General features: G+C 38.4%; 2 protein-coding genes and 1 long non-coding RNA gene across 3 annotated transcripts; 2 read left to right on the top strand and 1 right to left on the bottom strand.

Moving 5' to 3' along the window:
* Positions 1-1545: 1545 nt before the first annotated feature.
* On the top strand, positions 1546-7029 carry LOC136261285 (protein NLRC3-like). The gene is made up of 3 exons (XM_066055262.1): positions 1546-1829; positions 4390-4650; positions 4706-7029. Exons 1-3 carry the CDS (start codon positions 1778-1780, stop codon positions 6928-6930), a joined length of 2538 nt encoding a protein of 845 aa, XP_065911334.1. The 5' UTR covers positions 1546-1777; the 3' UTR covers positions 6931-7029.
* Positions 7030-8477: 1448 nt separating this feature from the next.
* LOC136259610 (uncharacterized) lies at positions 8478-10875 on the bottom strand. Its single transcript, XR_010703307.1, has 3 exons — positions 10006-10875; positions 8756-8835; positions 8478-8704 (listed from the first exon to the last, which is right to left on the bottom strand). It is a non-coding gene; the product is annotated as an uncharacterized lncRNA (long non-coding RNA).
* Positions 10876-12231: 1356 nt separating this feature from the next.
* LOC136259605 (protein NLRC5-like) lies at positions 12232-16572 on the top strand. The gene is made up of 3 exons (XM_066053084.1): positions 12232-12401; positions 13916-14173; positions 14231-16572. Exons 1-3 carry the CDS (start codon positions 12350-12352, stop codon positions 16537-16539), a joined length of 2619 nt encoding a protein of 872 aa, XP_065909156.1. The 5' UTR covers positions 12232-12349; the 3' UTR covers positions 16540-16572.
* Positions 16573-20565: the final 3993 nt, after the last annotated feature.

The following is a 20565-nucleotide window of genomic DNA, read 5'->3' as shown; positions in this document are numbered from 1 at the left end:
ATCTGTTCTGCATGCAGTATTATATATATTTCACCATATAGTGATGGACAATGCTGATGCATGGGATCATATAACAAATGTATAAATTCCTGAACAAATATAAGTGTGTCCTGCTTGCACTGCATGTGACACCACACAGGAAATATATCAGTATTGTGACATTTTGGTGTGCAGGACATGTACATGCACTTCCACTTTTTACAGCAAGTTGATCACAGCTCATGCCACATGATAGGAGATATCATTATTATTATTATTACAGCTTTACAGTGGCCAGCACTGAAGGGTATGTATAGAGCCTTGTGTGTCATGCAGTTCATATATACCTCCAAGGTATATATGACATGTATACAATTACTTTCTGCAACTATATATGTATCTTCAGCTCATAATTATACTGTTATAATACTTCATGTACCAATACATACAATTATATGTATGCATGACTGACACATGTGCCTTGTCTACTAAAAGGCTGAGGGGGTCAAAAATGAAATTGTATCTACAGGGTTTGACCACTTGAATTTGTAAAAAAAGATTACTTTAATTGAGCAGTCATTGAAACATACTCTAATAGAACAGTCATAGCGATACTCTAATTAAGTACAGATTATAGCCACCAGCTGTTCTATTTGGTCTATATATAAATTATCAAAAGTTCCAATGAGACATCTGCATGGCATATATTGCATTGCTTTTGGGCTAATTGATCATGCATGTCATGCATTAGCAATATATAGCTTCCATATCTGAAAGAACTAAACTTGTACTTTAGAATGAAGGCAAAATTAGTTAGCTATACTATAATATTATAGATATGAAATTGAATTAATTGGTACTGTTACACAAGATTACCCTCGATGTGTTAACATAACTGCATGAAGATTAAAGAGACTTAATTTGTATATAAAATATAACCTCCAATTTCAGAGCATCTTTTTTCAAAATTTTCCTAGAAGAACATGCCCCCATGCAGATCCCCTATATAGCATGGCATGCTAATGCATGCATGAATACCACCTCCACTGCAGTCCATGGATGGCATGACCACTCAAAATCTCCGGGCTCTGATCAGTTCAACGATTAATTTAATTTGGTTGCATATAGTCTAGGTGCTAGGCCTTCAGAAGCAGTCTCGCCAGTCAGCCTATATTTTTTTCTTTTTTTTGTTTGGTTGGGGAAAAAAAGACAGTTTCAGGCTGGTAACACTGACGTCTCACTATTAATCAATGGCTACGCGGCACAATAGCTACACCTTCTGTTAATTAAATGACCTGTTAATCAGATTATGAATATCATTATTGTACCCTCAGTTGAGTCAGTTGTGGTATTCACGATAGCTTCTCCATGCATAAAGCTTGTAAGGTTTGAGGTTGAGCTTGCAAGGTTTGAGGTTGAGCTTGCAAGGTTGGTTTGAGGTTGAGCTTGCAAGGTTTGAGGTTAATACTGTTGATACCCTATCGGTATACTACTGGTCAGTCAAAAAGCTGGGACTGGATATATTATCAATTATGTTTATTACTTAGTTGTTTAATTGTTTATACTGAGCAGTCAGCCCTGCTGGTATGCTGCCAGACTGTCTTTCAAAGAAAAAAATATGGCGAGACTACCGTTCAGATCAATCAAACGAGTTCACTGAACTCACGTGATAACTGATCATAGAAATTCGAAATGGGGGAGTTATCTCTAAATCTCCGCGCATTCTTATGGTTAGCTATAGCAACTGAGCTGAATTGATCACCCGGTACTCAGCTGGGGTAACTGCTGTAATTGTGACATGGACCAGACTAACCGAAAGGCACTAGAACGATTCAGAACAGCAGAATATGGTACGTGTAAACAGTTCACACAGACACACTTACATCAAGGAGGTGCCCGCGATTCAGCCAGTGATCGACTATTAGTTTAAACTCAAGTACTAGGACTGGCCGTTCTTCCGCACTGGAGCATACACGTACTACATCCCCTGATAGGCTAACTACAAACATGTACAGCAGTCGAGACAGCGGTATATAGCTACTGACAAAAAAATATACCAATGGGTGTCATGTAGGTACCGCACTGTAGGTAGATTTGCAACCGCGGTCAAAGTCTTGACCTGGCGAAATTTCGCTTTGACCTGTGACTAAGATAATGCTTTATTGTAATTATTGATTTTTTGTAATTGTTTGGGACAGACCTTGTCCCCTGGGCACAATCAGCTGGTGCTGTCTGCCCAGTATAATAATAAGATCCTTTGTCTACCTTTGACCGGTGACTTGCGGGCAACGATATTTCAGCATTTTTTGATTGTGGGTTGGAATTTTCACCCTTGACCGTTGACTTGGCACGAATTTGGTGGCCTTGACTTTGACCATGGTCGCAGATCTACCTACAGTGAGTGCCTGTGTGTCACCCCTGTATACAACCACATGCAAACACTACATGAACCGTGGCATGCACACAGCTACTTTAAGATAGAGTTAAAAGATAATCATAAGCTGTAGCGGAAAAGTTAGATGAAGTAGCTACTTTCGGTTATCCATTCCACATCTTCCCAGCAACATAGCTAAAACATCTCTGAGTCCTTGTCAGATCCAGTCTAGCACATTGGTCCTCGCTTGCGTCCAGTACGCTACAGTAAGCATCCTGGTACCAGATTCAATAGGAGGATCAAGAAGCATACTTTGAGGAGAACTAATGATGAATCTGAGACAGTTCTGGCAACCAATGAAGTCTGTATAATGTGCTTTGCACACTATGGTGTTCCCTTACTCTATAGCTAAATCTTAGCCAGATCAATGAACAGAAACTAGATCGATCATACTTGCACAATGATGCAGCATTGTGGACTCCCCAATTTAGCAGTCTTTGCAGATGCTGTAGTGGGTGACCAGACAAAACCAGCTGGCAACACATAATTAAGGCAAGGCAAAACTAAGGAATCAATCAATGTCTTGATAACTGTACTTGGAAAACTGTGCCTATGAGAATTAATCCAAAACAGATAGAATGAGAGTTGCTTACAAACAGCTGAAACATAATGTCTACACAAATTTCTGCAACATTGACCTACCATATTTACTTAGTTAAATGCAGCAGTATTTATTGCTTTAGTTCAAAAATCAATGCGGCAACTAGTCAATCTCGACCACTACTCGATGCATCTCTTTAAGCCCTTATTTTCGTAGCACCACTCGAGTGCGGCTGCAATTGAAAGTGCCACAATAAACCTATATATATATATATATATGTATATGTTATACTTTCGCCTCGCACTATAACATCTTTTCCAAGTTTGTATATCTTTTGGTATATATTTCGAATACCATGATATCTGTAGTATAATATGTTAATACAACATCTCGTCTCCCACTTGGAAGCAGTAACAGCAATTTCTCATGTTTTTACACCATTATTAGTACTGGTAAGTAATTCCTTGTGATTAGCATGCTGAAGGAGTATGCACATGTATTGCAGCCTGCAATCTTCTTGAAAATTGGTCCAACAATCCATAGCAACTGTTGCTAGGCAACAAAATTTAAAGCTGACCTAGTTATATGCCTTTTAGTGGTTGCTTAGCAACCGTTGCTATGGTGTCAAAAACATTTTAAAGAATTAGTAGTGGTTGCCTGGCAACGGTTGCTTAGCATGCCAGGTAACATGTAGTGGTTACTATGGTAGCAATAGTTGTCAAGTCGGACATACCTAACTGGTAAAACAACTAAGCACTATAATAAATTTTAGCCAATCAGATGTGTATATCAAATGTACAAGTGATATACTGATTCTATTGGCTAGTTTGCTGTAGTATATCAAAAATATACCACAAGCTACTATTGGAGTTTTTGTACAGGACACAATATTGATGTTGTATTAGTACTAGTAATAGCATGGGTAGCAGTGAAATTTGGGATAAATACCACGAGTGTTGTATTGGAAATGGAGATAAATTTCGCGAGGTTGTCAAGTCGGACATGCCTAACTGGTAAAACAACTAAGCACTATAAATAAATTTTAGCCAATCAGATGTGTATATCAAATGTACAAGTGATATACTGATTCTATTGGCTAGTTTGCTGTAGTATATCAGCCAATGAAATTGCAATTACAACTTTTCACTGCTACCAGTGAAATACGGGATAAATTTCACTGCTACTATTGAGACTTTTGTATGGGCAGTGAAACAGGTATGGTATTAATATATATATATATAGGTTGTGTGAAAATTCCTTGAAATTTGGGAGAAATGTATATTGCCTTATATTTTGCATACCATAGGTGATTACTCTTAAATGACCTTTGCTAACTAGTGATATAGCTGCCATTACCTAAACTTTAGTATAATATTACCAAGATGTGCATGCACAAAGCCAATTTGCACAATGTACTTTACATTATTTACTGTAGCTAACACAACTCCACTACTGAAGGATCTCTATGAACACATCGCTCCACACTATGCTGCAGATTGGAGAGTGATAGGAACACTACTGGGTCTACCTATTGAAGAGTTAAAAATCATACAATATGACAACTATCACAAAGCTGTTCCCTGTTGCAATGCTGTGTTCTTGAAATGGCTTGAAGTGGACCCCTCTGCTAGTTGGAATAAGCTACTGAGTGTCATCCAGTCACCCACTGTGTCCAGTGATCACACTTCTGAGAAAGGTGAGTACATTTGTGTAACCAGATTAACTGCTACACTTTACTGTTTATCCTGTAGGAGCAGAGGCAGTCTCTATGTTCTCCAATAGAGTGGCCATGATAAATGCACAAGCATGGCTAAGAGTTGACAAACATACATGGCCACCAGATCAGCCACACAGCTTCACACCACTCTTACTGGTCCATCATGAAGGACAAGGAAGGATGGACCAAACTGTTGAAGTTGCTAAGGTAGTTCACAAAGGTGATGTCACTACACTAGTTCCACGTGGTAGCAAGGTGACCAAAAACATTACAGAGATTTTAGCTCCACTAGAGAAAAGTAGTGAACCACAGTTTGTTATGATTGAAGGTGCACCTGGCATTGGCAAGTCTGTTTTGTTACGTGAAATAGCATACAGGTGGGGTAAGCAACAATTGTTACAAACATTTACGCTGCTACTGTTAGTCTGTTTACGTGACCCCATTGTTCAGCAAGCTAAATCAATCAGTGACCTTCTTCTGTTATTCTGCAAGGGAGATAGGAAAGCTAAAGAAATTGCAGCTGCATGTAGTGATCACCTTTTTGAGACTGATGGAAAACATTTGCTTTTTCTTTTTGATGGCTTTGATGAACTTCCTGATCATCTACGAGAAAACAGTTTAATTGGTGATATTATAAATCGTAACGTTCTACCTCTCTGTGGATTAGTAGTGTCATCTCGCCCACATGCCTCTGTCACCCTCCGAGAACAAGCAACTGTCAAAGTAGACATCCTGGGTTTTACTGAGGAAGAGCAACACCATTACATTAAACAGTCTTTAAAGGGACAATCACAAAGTATTGAAAAGCTTACCCACTACTTGCAAAATCATCTCACCATCAACATCCTCTGCTTAGTACCATTTAACATAGTAATTCTGCTTTTCTTATGTAAAATGGGTATTCCCCTTCCCAGTGATTCCAGTGAGTTATACCATCACTTTATCTGTCTTACCATCTGTCGACATCTTGTCAAATCTGGTCAACCTCTCAAAAAGATCATCAGTCACCTAGCTGACCTGCCAGAGCCATACAGTAAAATAGTTAAACAACTTTCGAAGCTAGCGTTACAAGCACTTAACAATAACCAACTGGTTTTCACCTACGATGAGATTGAGGCAGCATGTCCTGATGTCACGGGCACTCGTGAGGCCATCAATGGATTTGGCCTATTACAAGCAATACAACATTATCACCTTACAGGGAAAACAGTGACATTTAACTTCCTACATCTAACCATTCAGGAATACCTAGCAGCTTACTATATTATAACCGACCTTCAACCAGGCGAAGAGCTTTGTATCCTTCACGACCACTTCTGGAGTGATCTTCATGCAAACATGTTTGCCATTTATGTCACACTTACCAAAGGACAACGATCTCCTTTTAAGAAATTCCTGTCTGGTGGAGATGATAAGATTGCCATTTCCAGCCAATTCCTTCAAGACCAGTTGAAATGTCTCCGACTCTACCGATGTTTCAAGGAGGCAGGAGATTATAAAATGTGTAAATCTATTGAAGAGGCACCAATTTTCAGTGAGAATAAAATTGATCTTCGCAGTGCTAGTGTATCAGCTACTGATCTCGAATGTGTGTCACTCTTCCTCACCTCGTCTTCCCACAAACATTGGATGGAGTTCAACTTGTCAGGCTGCTATATTCAAGATCGTGGTCTCCGCATTATTCACAAATATCTTAATCATAGTAATATCACTATTGCCAGTTTGTGGTTAAATGATAATTGTCTCACCAAATATTCCTCCTCCTGCACAAGTGACATTGTCCTCAGCTGCAAAGTAAAAGAGTTGAGAATTATTGGTAATCGGACAATTGGGGAGAATGGAGAGCTCTACAACATGTTGACCCACCCCTCCTCTATGCTAACAATACTGAACATGAACAATACCTCATTAACTTCCATTGCAGCAAGAACACTGTTCACTGCAGTGAAGGATTCTAAAAAGTTGAAGGTGCTCTGGATTAACTACAACACCATTACTGATGATGTGGCCGATGACATCACTCTAGCTCTAACTATCAACAAGTCACTAGTGGAGCTGTGGATTCATGGCAACCATATCAGTGGAGTAGCCACAGTTACTATCCTTCAATTCCTGAGGTACAATGATACACTGCAATTACTGGTTATTCCCAGTCACCCTCCAGCAATCGAGGACAGGATTAGATTAATAGAACGAGAAATTAACAGAAAGCGAAGAAGTCTAGGAATACAAGATAAGCTAACAGTTCGCTTCTGGTAACACTTGGTTGGTTAGTTTATTAAACTATTATACATACACACATGTTGCTGTTTTGCTGTAAAGGATATTTTTACAGTGGTAAAAGTGTAACTACTACTACTTCTATGTTTGCATGCAGTCAAATAATAGAGTATATAGGGAGTAATAGAGTAGAGAGTATAGCTTCCCTTCTGATGTAGCCTGTGTACTTATAGTTACACAAGGTCTAGGTTATCCTGTAGATGAAGTAGGAGTATCTCAAGATGCACCACTATATATTCACTGAGAGTGCATGAGTGTGCTGTAAAGAAGTTGAGGTGCAAGGGTATGTGGGAAGAAAAAAAGAGAAACAGTTGAACTCAGTTACCATGAAACAGAGGTTAACAAAACAGACAAACAATGGATAGTATAGGATTGGCTGGAAGAATTGTTAATTAAATACATATGTGAGCTACTAACACAATTAACAGATATGATACAACTGCAGGCCAAAGTGACCGACCTTCATACTGTTCCCCCCTCCAATGTGTTCAGTTATGGTGCATTGTTGTTGGATGTGTGTGCAAGGGAACTCCCTGACTATGTGTCCACTTAATTGGGAGCTGCCACACTCTATTTTGATATATACAGGTGATCAGAGAGTTATTGAATTACTACTACAATGTATATAGACTATAATAATTATAGTATTGTATGTTTTGTTATAGAATCAATTTTATGGCATATTACTCACACTGATTAATATCAAATTTATAACAAGAAGTTTTGTAATATTAACAGGACAGATGAACTTACATTGAGACTGCTATATTCTTGGTTTCTTGCCTTGACACAATTTTAAAGTGTCCTTATTAGTGATGTGTCCTGATAGAGGGGTCTAAACTAATATGTACACTAATACACATGGAAAGTGTTCTGATCATTAATGAAGTCTAGGCCTGTGTCTAATGTGAAAAAAAGCACAACAGGCCAACTAGTGTAATGCTAGCATAATTGGTGGATATTTCAAACTACAGAGCTTGAAATCCTGTACAGGGCAGTCAGTGGAAAATGGTACATAGCTCCTTAGATCGATACTCTCTAATAGATTGAAATGAAATACTCTAATAGAGCATTCACTGATTAAAACGTTCCAAGAAATCTTGTTAACCTAGACAGGTAAAAGTTCCTGAAGCATTTTTGGTGAGCATATTTGACTTGGACCTAAAAGTGTCCACTTTTCAGGGTGCTTTTAATTAATGGCTTCAGTGTATCAGGTTTATTATTGTTGTATAGTATGTAATAGGACTTTTGAGACATGCTTTATGTGAAAATCCCACTATCTTGCTCCCCATCATCTGGCTGCTAGACACACCAGTACAACACGAGGCTACCTAAGTCCAGTCATGGATTTTTTCTCCTTCCTGCAACTTTTCAAACACACCTTACGTAGCTAATGTCTTTGTATCTAATGTCTGAGCAGGCTGTAGGACCAGGTGTCCTACAGACCTTCAGCACTTGTGCTGTAAAACTTTAATAAATTAAATAAAAACACAACACATCTTTTTGACATGCACCACTGTCGATACTCAAAGCATTTGTAAAATTATGTACAGAAACTTACAAATTTACATTTTAGTTCATGAAATTTAGTTTCAATACTAAGATATAATTGGTCCAAACATATTTATACTCATCAGTTTTTACTCATCATTGTTTGCACCATCCAGTCTGTGTGGGTAAATCCTTGTGGGATAGGATTAGCAACAAGCTGTCCAAGTCTCATGGATAGAGCGGAGGCCACAGTTTACAACAGCTATAAACATTAAGACAAGGACAGTTGAACATCAGAATATGTTTCTGTTACCATCAATCTTAGAAACAGGAGCAGTTTCAACACTAGCATAAGTGTATATTATCTTTCACGTCCTTCCATTTCTGACCAACCTGCATTATGTGACCAACATGAATTACTGATTGTGGGTATCAATTACTTATCCAGTGAGAAACAAAATAATGCAATAAGTGGCTGAGCATGCAGCTCCTTGTCTGTGGAGGCTAAATGCACAAAATATATAGTGCAATAAAATGGTTCCACAGAAGGTATGAACAATTAATTTTAAAAGCGAAGTAGGGTTCTACAGTGAAACTAGATAATGTAGCAAAATGCATTGAACATGCCAATGTAGGGATTTTTCCGCATCATGTATTAACTTTATATTATAATTATACATGTGGCTGTGACTGCTTTATTAGAGTATCTTGATCTCTGATATGGATTGTGTTCAATGCCATGTCTTGTTTTCTGCAGCAAATCTGTAGCTGATTGCAGCTAGATCATTAAGAGATGTTAGACTCACCCAGCTAGTTCTGATCATTAAGGGCATGGCGGTATATGTTCTGATTGTCTGAGGGCATGGTTCCATGCAATCATTATACGTTCCTCTAAGGAAAATGTTGATACTGAAAATTTTGCCTTGGTATGCCTGGTTTCCTTGCATGTATGAAGATGATGACCATCTTATTGAAAGGCAAGTGCAGAAGGCAGACACTCGTTAGAACCAGAAGAGGCACATGCAACCTGTGGGCTGTGTGCTGCTTCAGTTGGCCTTTAGCCCTATAATTGGCAGGCAGACCAAAAAATCGGATTTTGGTGACTTTTAAAATTCCATCTGCAAGTTGTCACATATGACATATCTATGATGGTGTTTTAATGGCAGCATTCTTGTGGGTCCTTAGGGAAGAACTCTACTAAACAGTACTATTGTACTATTTGATGATTTCATTGTACCTAGGACTTCTGTGAAGCAAAATGCACTGCTTGGAACTTATGTGAAATGCACATACCTAATAAATGTTCGATAGTACTATTGAGACATGTATGAAATTCCAAACAACAAAAGTACAGAAGGACCTTGACAAACCATTATATTAAACTCTCCAAGCACATGTTCTATTAGAGGTTAAACAGAGTTTACTAGAATTAAATTGATAGGCATGCAGGGTTGTTGAGATAATGTTGTAATAATATCAGGGAGGTGGAGACTCACCTTCCTAACACTGGTATCACCCACTCTTTGTGGCTACCATGGCAACAGAATGTGGAGTAGTGCTTACCATAATAAGTGACAACAGCTGTCAAACTGTACTGCCTTTGTGTTGACTCTTCAGTCATTGTCTGATCAAACAGCTGTAGATGATTGAGTATTATCCTAATGTATGTACAGTATAGTACATAGATCATACAGACTATAAAATTAATAGCAAAGAAACAGAAAAACTACAGGCTGCCATATTCACAATTATGTCTCTTCAGTAAACACAGCAATATCTGTGCAGTATACTCAGGTGCCTACTACCTTAATGATGATGATGGAAATCTTTCTGGGGGTATGACTAAAATAGTGCTCTCTTATGGGACTGACATGCATATACAAATACAGTTATAAGGGTCAAGAGCCAGGTAAGTTTATCCCTGCCCAGGGGCGGATCCAGAGTCTGGAAAGAGGGGGGGCACCTTGCTGAAAAAAGTTGAAGAGCAAAAAAAAAAAAAAAAAAAAAGGTCACAACAATAATAGCTAGTTATCCTTTACCAAATAATTTATATTATATCAAGTATGATATGTAAAATAAAATCCTATTTATAGCTTCATAAATAAGCTGCACTGCCTCATGAACATTGTAACTGCTTTATTAGAGTAATTGACTGCTCTATTAGAGTATCTCGATCTTGTATGCAATTTCTTGAAGGGGGGGGCATCCTGGATCCGCCATTGCTGCCCCTGCTTGATAGTATGAAATTGATGTAGTCTAAACAATCGTTGTGTTTTAAATGAAGAAAAATAACTATACTGTGGTTCATATTATGCAATCTTATTAACTGCATGATTAACAGGAGTGTTCAGCTACAGTACATATCAATATCACTAAGATATATTATTAATGGAGAAAATATTTCTTGATATCACTAACCCTGCACAAACATGTAAGTCCACACACTAATAATGGGGTAAAAAATAAAATGCCAGGTATATATAAATAATCGCACAAACACATAATGTGTATCTCACAATAAGAATCTATCCATTGTTCTATTCACCACTTGCATTGCTAGGTACACTTAAGATTAACTCATTAAATAGGTAATAATATTTATAAGTGAAATGTGCTATATACAAGTCAAACTCTGATACAAGTGCAAGTGTTGTGAAGTACATAACAATACCATGATCTATGAAGGAGATGTTTCTTTCTTTCTTTTGCACAGAGAAAATAAGTATGCAGTGCTGTAAAAGCAAAGAAACATGCCAAGTATTCCATAGATGTAATCTATATCATAGCAAAAAAGTTTACAAGCCAAGAGATGTTGATACAATGAAAGCATCAAACAAACAAACCATGGTTTTTGTCGTGGGATTTATAAAAGGGGAGGGGGGGCTAACTCACTCTCTTGGGTGGAGGTGTGTGAAGCACATCTCCACCCAAGAAAATTTTTATATCTCCTAGGGAGGTCTGGAGGCATGCCCCCCAGGAAATGTTTGAAAAATAGATGCTAAAATACTGAAATTTGGAGACATTTCCACATAAAATTTCTGCCTGTAGATATTTTATATACTGTCTTTAGATTATAGGTATGACTCTCTGCAGCATTTGCTAATGGAAGGTTTGGGTAGGTTCAGACAACCAAGCACATGATGCATCCTCTCACATTTGCGTGCATGATAAAATTATAATGTTGAAACTGAAATTTGAATGATACGAGGTTGAATTTGAGAGCATTTTCATTGGAAATTGTGTACCTGAATTAAGTATACCAGTACCGGTAATAACTACACAAGTATGAATCAAGCCTTTTAAACAGACCAATGCACTTCATTGTATGTATAAGATTTTTTAGCTAAATTTTTTTTTAACTTGATAATAGAAGATTTGGAAAAATTTCATAACAGAACCAACTTTTATGAACCACTAAATGTTCTATTAGAGTAGTTAGGTGACTGTTCTATTAGAGTAGTTAGGTGACTGTTCTATTAGAGTATCTCGATCTTGTACCATACTGATCCGGGTCCTTGATGCATAAATCCACTGATAATGCCTTGGAAAGATGTTTATAAGTAGTAATTAATAATATTAGTGATCATATAAATGCTCAACTACTACAAGTTGGCATAACTGGATAGCTATAAAAAAACAAAAAAACTGGGTATCCGCAAACCTGGAACACTTTCTATTTAATACCAGGCCGATGCTCTAGCCCACTTGGCTTGCAGCAGAGAAATCTTGTAGTTGAAGGTCATTGAAATAATAAGATTTCTAAATCTCAATCTACCAGGAAATCCGGAATCCGTCTCACATGACTGTTGGCCGGGTTGTGATGTGTAAGAGTCTCTCTGTTAGTATAAACTGATTAAGCCATGCCCTCATTGAAGCCGGTCACGGTCACAGTATTAATCATTGACACATGGACCAGAGTAACCGAAAGGGACTAGAACAGTTCAAAACAGCAGAATATGGTACGTGTAGTAATCGTATACGTAAATAATGGCATTTTCTTAACAAAGCAAAGGCACTTCATTATCCTACAGGAGCTTTTGACCTTTGTTTAAGCAATGATAGGGGTACTCAGTAGCTACTTAGGCCATTACTATTTGAAAAGTTGTTGCTTGGATTTATTTTACAAAACAACAAAAAAAAACAGCTAGCTAACTAGTTTTAAACATGTTTATTATTTCTGGTTACAAGCCATATGGCCATTCCAAATAAATTCTCTGTCTTTCCCATCCACCGCCTGCATCTGGTTACTGTCAGCTCTAAATATTCTGTATTCTTCCATTATTTTCTGGTTATTCTTACAGGTTCAGCAAAAGCCATCTTGTAACAGTGTCAGCAGTGCTATCATGTCAGCAGTGCTATCATAGATATTAGATAGAGTACTCTAATATCTATGGTGCTATCAAGTCAGCGCAACTTCATGTTTGTGTTATTTTTGCAACTAAAAAGGAAGGTTTTGTGTAGCTTTTTCAGTATGGTTGTGCTAGGCAAATAATCGCTTGAAAACCTGTCAATCTTATAGTGAAAATGGACTGCCCACCCATATGTAAATATGCCCAAGTCCAGGATGGGAAACAATTTATTTGGAGTGGCTATACTGTTTCAAAATAGATCAGTAAGTCACATTAAAGAAACATTTACCTTTATGCAGACTTGTCAAATCCCTTCTAGTACATAACAGGATAAACGTAGGTAGTAGTTCAATGAGCACTGATGTATTGGTATAGCTATCATAGATTTTCGGTGAGGAACATGCTGGTCTACACTTACAGATAGCTAGTATTATATTATACCAACTGACTGTTCTATTAGAGTATCGTGATCTTTTGTAGAAATTGCAAAAATAATTTCTAGGTGTGGCATGATCCTTTTTTTTCTTAATTAAAATCTATGCAAAATCAGGTCGGTCGGGTCAACCTTTCAAGTAGGTATGACCAAGAGTTCATAATATATATACTAAGGAGAGTATCCTACTCTCATATACCCCTGTAGAAAGGCATATTGTGAAGTTATGACATAACGACAAGATGTTGTGGTTTGTGACGTACATGAAGCCGTAAAAGTGCAAGAATCGTTAGCATCGTTTCACACTTGCGACACTCAGGATAGCCGTATTCACGAATGGCCTAGTAAGAAACGCCTACGAAGCAGTCTTAACCCATGAAGGAACGATTGTAGTTGGGTGAGAAACGCTTAGAGCTGGAGTTAATTTGGTTGCTAGCGACGTTGGTAGGCACGCGTTCAATCGATACCATGTTCAACTAATGACATCATTAATTATACAAAGAAAAACGGGCGAACTCAGAAGTGTTATGTCATAACTTCACGATACGCCTTTCTACAGGGGTATATGAGAGTAGGATACTCTCCTTAGTATATATATTATGAACTCTTGGTATGACCTTATGTACCGGAGAACAATGATGACCATGAGTTACCAATACATTGTTGCGTTGATACTATTTATTCCCTGCAGCTACCAGTACTCCACTACTGAAGGACCTCCACAATCACATCACTCCACATTATGCTGCTCATTGGAGAGTCATAGGAACACTACTGGGTCTACCCAGTGGAACACTTGACATCATAAAATATGATTATGATAAAGCCAGGCCTTGTTGTGATACCATGTTGGAGGAGTGGCTTGAAGTGGACCCCTCTGCTAGTTGGAACAAACTACTAAGTGTCATCCAGTCACCTGCTGTGTCCAGTGATCAAGCTGCTAAGAAAGGTGAGTACAATTAGTGTACTCCTAATAAGCTACTACACCTTACTGTTTATCTTGTAGGAGCTGAGGCAGTCTCTATGTTCTCCAATAGGGTGGCCATGATGAATGTGCATGCACAACACACTGTTGATGAAGACACATGGCCACCAGATCAACCAAAGGAATATACACCACTAGTTCTCATCCAGCATCAAGAGCAGCGTACTAAAGAACAAGACAGTGAAATGGCCAAACTGATTCAAACAGGTGACATTGACTCAGTAGCTAGTGGTCAGTTGGCTCAAAAACGTCGTAAACTAGACAACCATGAGACATTACAACATGTCCTCAATACCAGCACTGTAACTAAAGAAGTTGCAGAAATCTTAACACTATTAGAAAAAAGTGATGGCCAAAAATTTGTACTAGTTGAAGGAGCTCCTGGTATAGGTAAATCTGTTTTACTGAAACACATTGCATTCCAATGGGGACAGAAAGTATTGTTAACAATGTTTAAAATTGTGTTGCTGGTTTGTCTTCGTGATCCCAACATTTGGCAGTTAACATCAATCCCTGATCTCCTCAAACTATTCTGCAAAGGAGATGGAAGTGAAAGTGCTACAGAAATTACAACAACTTGCAGTGACTTCCTACTATCTAATGGTGGTAAAGATATAACTTTTCTTCTTGATGGCTACGATGAATTTCCAGAGCACCTAAAGAGAAACAGTTTAATTGCTGACATTCTTAATAGGACAACACTACCTCTTTGTGGTATAATGGTGTCATCTCGTCCACATGCCTCGGTGAGTCTTCGTGAAAGAGCAAGCATCAAAATAGACATCCTAGGCTTCACTGAAATAGAAAGAGAGCAGTTTATAAAACAGGCTCTTAAGAAACAACCCCACAAAATCAAAGAGCTCACCCAATATCTTCGGCATCACATGACAATCAATAGCCTGTGCTTTGTTCCATTTAACATGGTTGTCCTTTTGTTCTTACATAAAAGTGGACTTCCTCTGCCAAAAAATGCCACAGAATTATGTAATCATTTTATTTGTCAGACTATCTGTCGACATCTTGCCAAGTCTGGTTGTCCACTCAATAACACCATCACTGATCTCATAAACTTGCCAGAGCCATACAACAAGGTAGTTAAGCAACTATCCAGGCTTTCACTTGAGGCCCTTAACGATAACAAACTAGTATTTACATATAAAGACATTGAAGCAGCTTGTCCAGATATTGTAGCTACCTCTGAGGCTATTAATGGCTTTGGCCTATTACAAGCTGTACAACATTTTGGCCTTACAGGGAAAACAATGACATTTAACTTCCTACACCTCACTATCCAGGAATATCTAGCAGCTCTCTATGTTATAACTGACCTTCAAGAAGACGAAGAACTTTGTCTTCTTCACAAAAAATTCTGGAGTGATCTTCACTCAAACATGTTTGCCATTTATGTTACTCTTACCAAAGGACAACGATCTTCTTTTAAGAAATTCTTGTCTGGTGGAGATGACAAGATTGCCATTTCCAGTGAATTTTGTCATGACCAGTTAAAGTGCCTCCACCTATATCGATGTTTCAAGGAAGCCGAAGACTACAAAATGTGTAAATCCATTGAAGATGCAGCAATCTTTAATAAGAAAGAAATCAAGCTTAATGGCACTATACTATCAGCTACTGATCTTGAGTGTGTGTCACTCTTCCTCACCTCCTCTTCCCACATTCATTGGGTGAGCCTCTACTTAAGCAGATGTTATATCCAAGATCATGGCCTCCACATTATTCACAAATACCTTAACCATAGTAACATCACTATTACCAACTTGATGTTGAGTGATAATGACCTTACCAGATCATCCTCATCCTTCATCAGTGACATTGTCCTCAGCTGCAAAGTAGAAAGGTTGTGGATTTATAGTAACCACACAATTGGGGAGAGTGGAGAGCTCTACACCATGTTGACCCATCCCTCCTCTATGCTAACAAAACTGGACATGTACAGTGCCTCATTATCCTCCGTTGCAGCAAGAACACTATTCACTGCAGTGAAGGATAATAACAAGTTGAAGATTCTTCGAATTGAATGCGGCACCATTACTGATGATGTGGCTGATGCAATCATTACAGCTCTAACTATCAACAAGTCACTAGAGGAGCTGTATATTTATGGTAATGCCATTAGTGGGGAAACTATAGTAGCTATACTACAAGCCCTGAGGGGTAGTAACGATACCTTAAAAGAGCTACGTGTTTCCAGTTATGCTCCAGCAATTAAAGAGAAGATCAAATCAATGGAACAAGAAATCAATACAAAGCGAATAAGTCAAGGAGTAGAAAATAAGCTAGAAGTTTACTTTGTGAAAGTATTAATTAGTTGAACTATTCTACGTATATGCACTAATGTTGTTATTGTACTGTAAAAGTTGATTAAAGTACTTTGTAAAAGATAGTGGTAGATGCAATAGGTTAACCTCCTCAGCAACCTCAATTAAACTTAACAGATGGAATGAAATAACTCAAATACATGCGTGCTAATCATCAGCGTCAGTAGCTGTAATTATAATCTAATCCAAAACAGCCGAGCTGTAAAAAAAGAGTGCGGCCCTGAGAAAGGCTATGGTGAAAAAAGATGTGAAATCCAAGGTGGCGGCCAAGAAATGGCTGTGATGGTAGGTTAATGGTAAAAATTTTAATAACAACAATTCAGGTGAATTTGGTGCCGCTTGGTCTTGGCACAAAATTCACTTGAATTGTCGTTATTAAAATTTTTACCATTAACCTACCATCACAGCCATTTCTTGGCCGCCACCTTGGATTTCACATTTTTTTTCACCATAGCTTTTCTCAGGGCCGCACTCTTTTTTTACAGCTCGGCTGTTTTGGATTAGATTTCACTTCTTTTTGTATTTGTATACACCAAAGCCGGCCTATGGCCGGCTTTAGGGATTTTTAACCTGTCATTTTTTCTTTACTACAGGAAGAAGAAAAGATGAAGCAGGGTGATTTCTTTGTAGCTGACCTCTCTGCAAGGTGATCCTTCTAGCTGATCTCTCTACCGGATGACTTGTTTGTAGCTGAACCCTCTACGGGTGATTTGTTTGTAGCTGAACTCTCTACAAGGTAACTTCTTCTAGCTGATCTTTCTACAGGGTAATTTGTTTGTAGCTGAATTCTCTACAGGGTGATTTGTTTGCAGCTAAACTGCTGAACTCTCTACAATGTAACTTCTTCTAGCTGAACTCTCTAAGGGTGGCTAGTTTCTAGCTGATCTCTCTACAGGGTGACTTGTTTCTAGCTGAACTCTCCACAGGGTGATTTGTTTGTAGCTGAATTCTCTACAAGGTAACTTCTTCTAGCTGATCTTTCTACAGGGTGATTTGTTTGTAGCTGAATTCTCTACAGGGCAATTTGTTTGCAGCTGAACTCTCTACATGGTAGTTTCTTTGTAGCTGAACTCTCTACAATGTAACTTCTTCTAGCTGAACTCTCTACAGGGTGACTTGTTTCTAGCTGATCTCTCTACAGTGTAACTTGTTTCTAGCTGAACTCTCTACAGGGTGATTTGTTTGTAGCTAAATTCTCTACAAGGTAATTTCTTCTAGCTGATCTTTGTACAGGGTGATTTGTTTGTAGCTGAATTCTCTACAGGGCAATTTGTTTGCAGCTGAACTCTCTACATGGTAGTTTCTTTGTAGCTGAACTCTCTACAATGTAACTTCTTCTAGCTGAACTCTCTACAGGGTGACTTGTTTCTAGCTGAACTCTCTACAGGGTGATTTGTTTGTAGCTGAATTCTCTACAGGGCAATTTGTTTGCAGCTGAACTCTCTACATGGTAATTTCTTTGTAGCTGAACTCTCTACAATGTAACTTCTTCTAGCTGATCTCTCTACAGGGCAATTTGTTTGCAGCTGAACTCTGTACACGGTAGTTTCTTTGTAGCTGAACTCTCTACAATGTAACTTCTTCTAGCTGAACTCTCTACAGGGTGACTTGTTTCTAGCTGAACTCTCTACAGGGTGATTTGTTTGTAGCTGAATTCTCTACAGGGCAATTTGTTTGCAGCTGAACTCTCTACATGGTAGTTTCTTTGTAGCTGAACTCTCTACAATGTAACTTCTTCTAGCTGATCTCTCTACAGGGCAATTTGTTTGCAGCTGAACTCTGTACACGGTAGTTTCTTTGTAGCTGAACTCTCTACAATGTAACTTCTTCTAGCTGAACTCTCTACAGGGTGACTTGTTTCTAGCTGAACTCTCTACAGGGTGATTTGTTTGTAGCTGAATTCTCTACAGGGCAATTTGTTTGCAGCTGAACTCTCTACATGGTAGTTTCTTTGTAGCTGAACTCTCTACAATGTAACTTCTTCTAGCTGAACTCTCTACAGGGTGACTTGTTTCTAGCTGAACTCTCTACAGGGTGATTTGTTTGTAGCTGAATTCTCTACAGGGCAATTTGTTTGCAGCTGAACTCTGTACACGGTAGCTTCTTTGTAGCTGAACTCTCTACAATGTAACTTCTTCTAGCTGAGCTCTCTACAGGATGACTTGTTTCTAACTGAACTCTTTACAGTGTGATCTGTTCATAGCGTGAACTTTCTACTGGGTGATTTGTTTGCAGCTAAACTCTTTGCATGATTGTTTCTTTGTAACTGAACTCTCTACAATGTAACTTCTTCTAGCTGAACTCTCTACAGGATGACTTGTTTCTAGCTGATCTCTCTACAGGGTGATCTGTTCGTAGCTGAAGTCTGTACAGAGTGGTTTGTTTGCAACTGAACTCTCTTACATGGTGGTTTCTTTGTAGCCGAACTCTCTACAAAGTGACTTCTTCTAGCTGATCTATCTACAGGATGACTTGCTTCTAACTGAACTCTTTACAGTGTGATCTGTTCATAGCGTGAACTTTCTACTGGGTGATTTGTTTGCAGCTAAACTCTTTGCATGATTGTTTCTTTGTAACTGAACTCTCTACAAGGTAACTTCTTCTAGCTGATCTCTCTACAGGGCAATTTGTTTGTAGCTGAATTCTCTACAGGGTGATTTATTTGAGCTGAACTCTCTACATGATGGCTTCTTTGTAGATGAACTCTCACCTTCTTCTAGCAGATCTGACTACAGGGTGACTTGTTTGTAGCTGAATTCCCTACAGAATAACTTGCAATGTAATATAACTGAGTAAATTATACATGCAACTGAATGCTTTATTAGGGTGACTGTTCTATTAGAGTATCTCGATCTCGCATTTGCTGCACGTAGTTGCCTTTCGAATCATAACTCAGTGATTTGTAATCCGATTCTTCTGTACTACTGCAAGAACTTTCTATGATGATTATTCCAGCTACTTACAGATTTTCAGCTCGTTGCTCTAAGCGGTTTGTCTGGTAGACACGAAAACTAATAATTTTTTTATTCATAAAAATCGATCGTGTAATTTTGACACAGGTTGGGTTTTGTGTCATATCTCCATGGTCTTTATCTCGATTCCTTTCAAACCACAAAAAGGCACTCCTACGATGGTTGCTCCATCTACATATCAATTTTCAACTGATTCCTCCAAGAGGTTTACCCTGTAGGCGTGACAGACCTTCGACCTTATTTTACGCAAATAATCGGTCATAACTCCGTGAATGTTCATCGGATTCCTACCAAAGTTGGTACACAGATCCGCCTTACTGAGCCCTTCAAGTGTGCCAAATTTCAACCCAATCCGAGCACGCATTCGTGTTTTATAGCGAATTTTGCGAAGTGTGCGAAATGAAGAAGATGAAGAAGAAAAAAACGAAGAAATTAAAACGAAATTTTGTTCGCTCGTATCTCGGAAATGGCTGGAGCGATTTTCTTCAAATTTGGTATGTAGACTCCCCTAACTGGGCGGCACGTCTCTAGCAAATTTGGTTCCAATCGGATAAGGGATCACAGAGCTACATAGGTGTGAAAATTGCGTTTTCTTTCTTCCTGTTAATATACTCACGGTGTGGCGCGCCGGCTTCTTGGGCCGCACGACACACTACCGTGTGTCTTGATTAGCAACACTGCTATGCACCAACTCTGAACTGGTCAGATAGCTATATATATGTAGTATATATCAGGCCACTGGCCAGCAGTAGATGACTAGCTACTCATGATCAGGTCTACACGACTCCACACTCAAGACAACTATCAAAAAATGGTAAGTACTATGCAATATTGGACATGTGATGACTTAGCCTATTTATACTGTATGTGTAATTGTCATAATACTTTATGTGCATATCAACAGTTAATCTTAGTTACTACATATACACAACATTATAGAAGTCAGGTGATGTCTACATTTGCATAAATCTTTAAAATTAGATTTACCTGCTCCCACAAAAAAATTTTTCTGCTTCCACAATTCTTTAAGCAACCATGCAGCAAAACT

This window comes from Dysidea avara, chromosome 7 (genome assembly GCF_963678975.1).
Source record: "Dysidea avara chromosome 7, odDysAvar1.4, whole genome shotgun sequence".
Lineage (NCBI taxonomy): Eukaryota > Metazoa > Porifera > Demospongiae > Dictyoceratida > Dysideidae > Dysidea > Dysidea avara.
The sequence above is the reverse complement of the archived record's forward strand: the minus strand, read 5'-3'. Positions and strand labels throughout refer to the sequence as shown.

Bases quoted from the DNA above. Each gene is read 5' to 3' on its own strand.
- LOC136259605 (XM_066053084.1), top strand. From the start codon at position 12,350: ATGGACCAGAGTAACCGAAAGGGACTAGAACAGTTCAAAACAGCAGAA. The intron at 12,402-13,915 runs GTACGTGTAGTA...TATTCCCTGCAG, and splicing joins GTTCAAAACAGCAGAATATG to CTACCAGTACTCCACTACTG. The intron at 14,174-14,230 runs GTGAGTACAATT...TTTATCTTGTAG, and splicing joins TGATCAAGCTGCTAAGAAAG to GAGCTGAGGCAGTCTCTATG.
- LOC136261285 (XM_066055262.1), top strand. From the start codon at position 1,778: ATGGACCAGACTAACCGAAAGGCACTAGAACGATTCAGAACAGCAGAA. The intron at 1,830-4,389 runs GTACGTGTAAAC...TATTTACTGTAG, and splicing joins ATTCAGAACAGCAGAATATG to CTAACACAACTCCACTACTG. The intron at 4,651-4,705 runs GTGAGTACATTT...TTTATCCTGTAG, and splicing joins TGATCACACTTCTGAGAAAG to GAGCAGAGGCAGTCTCTATG.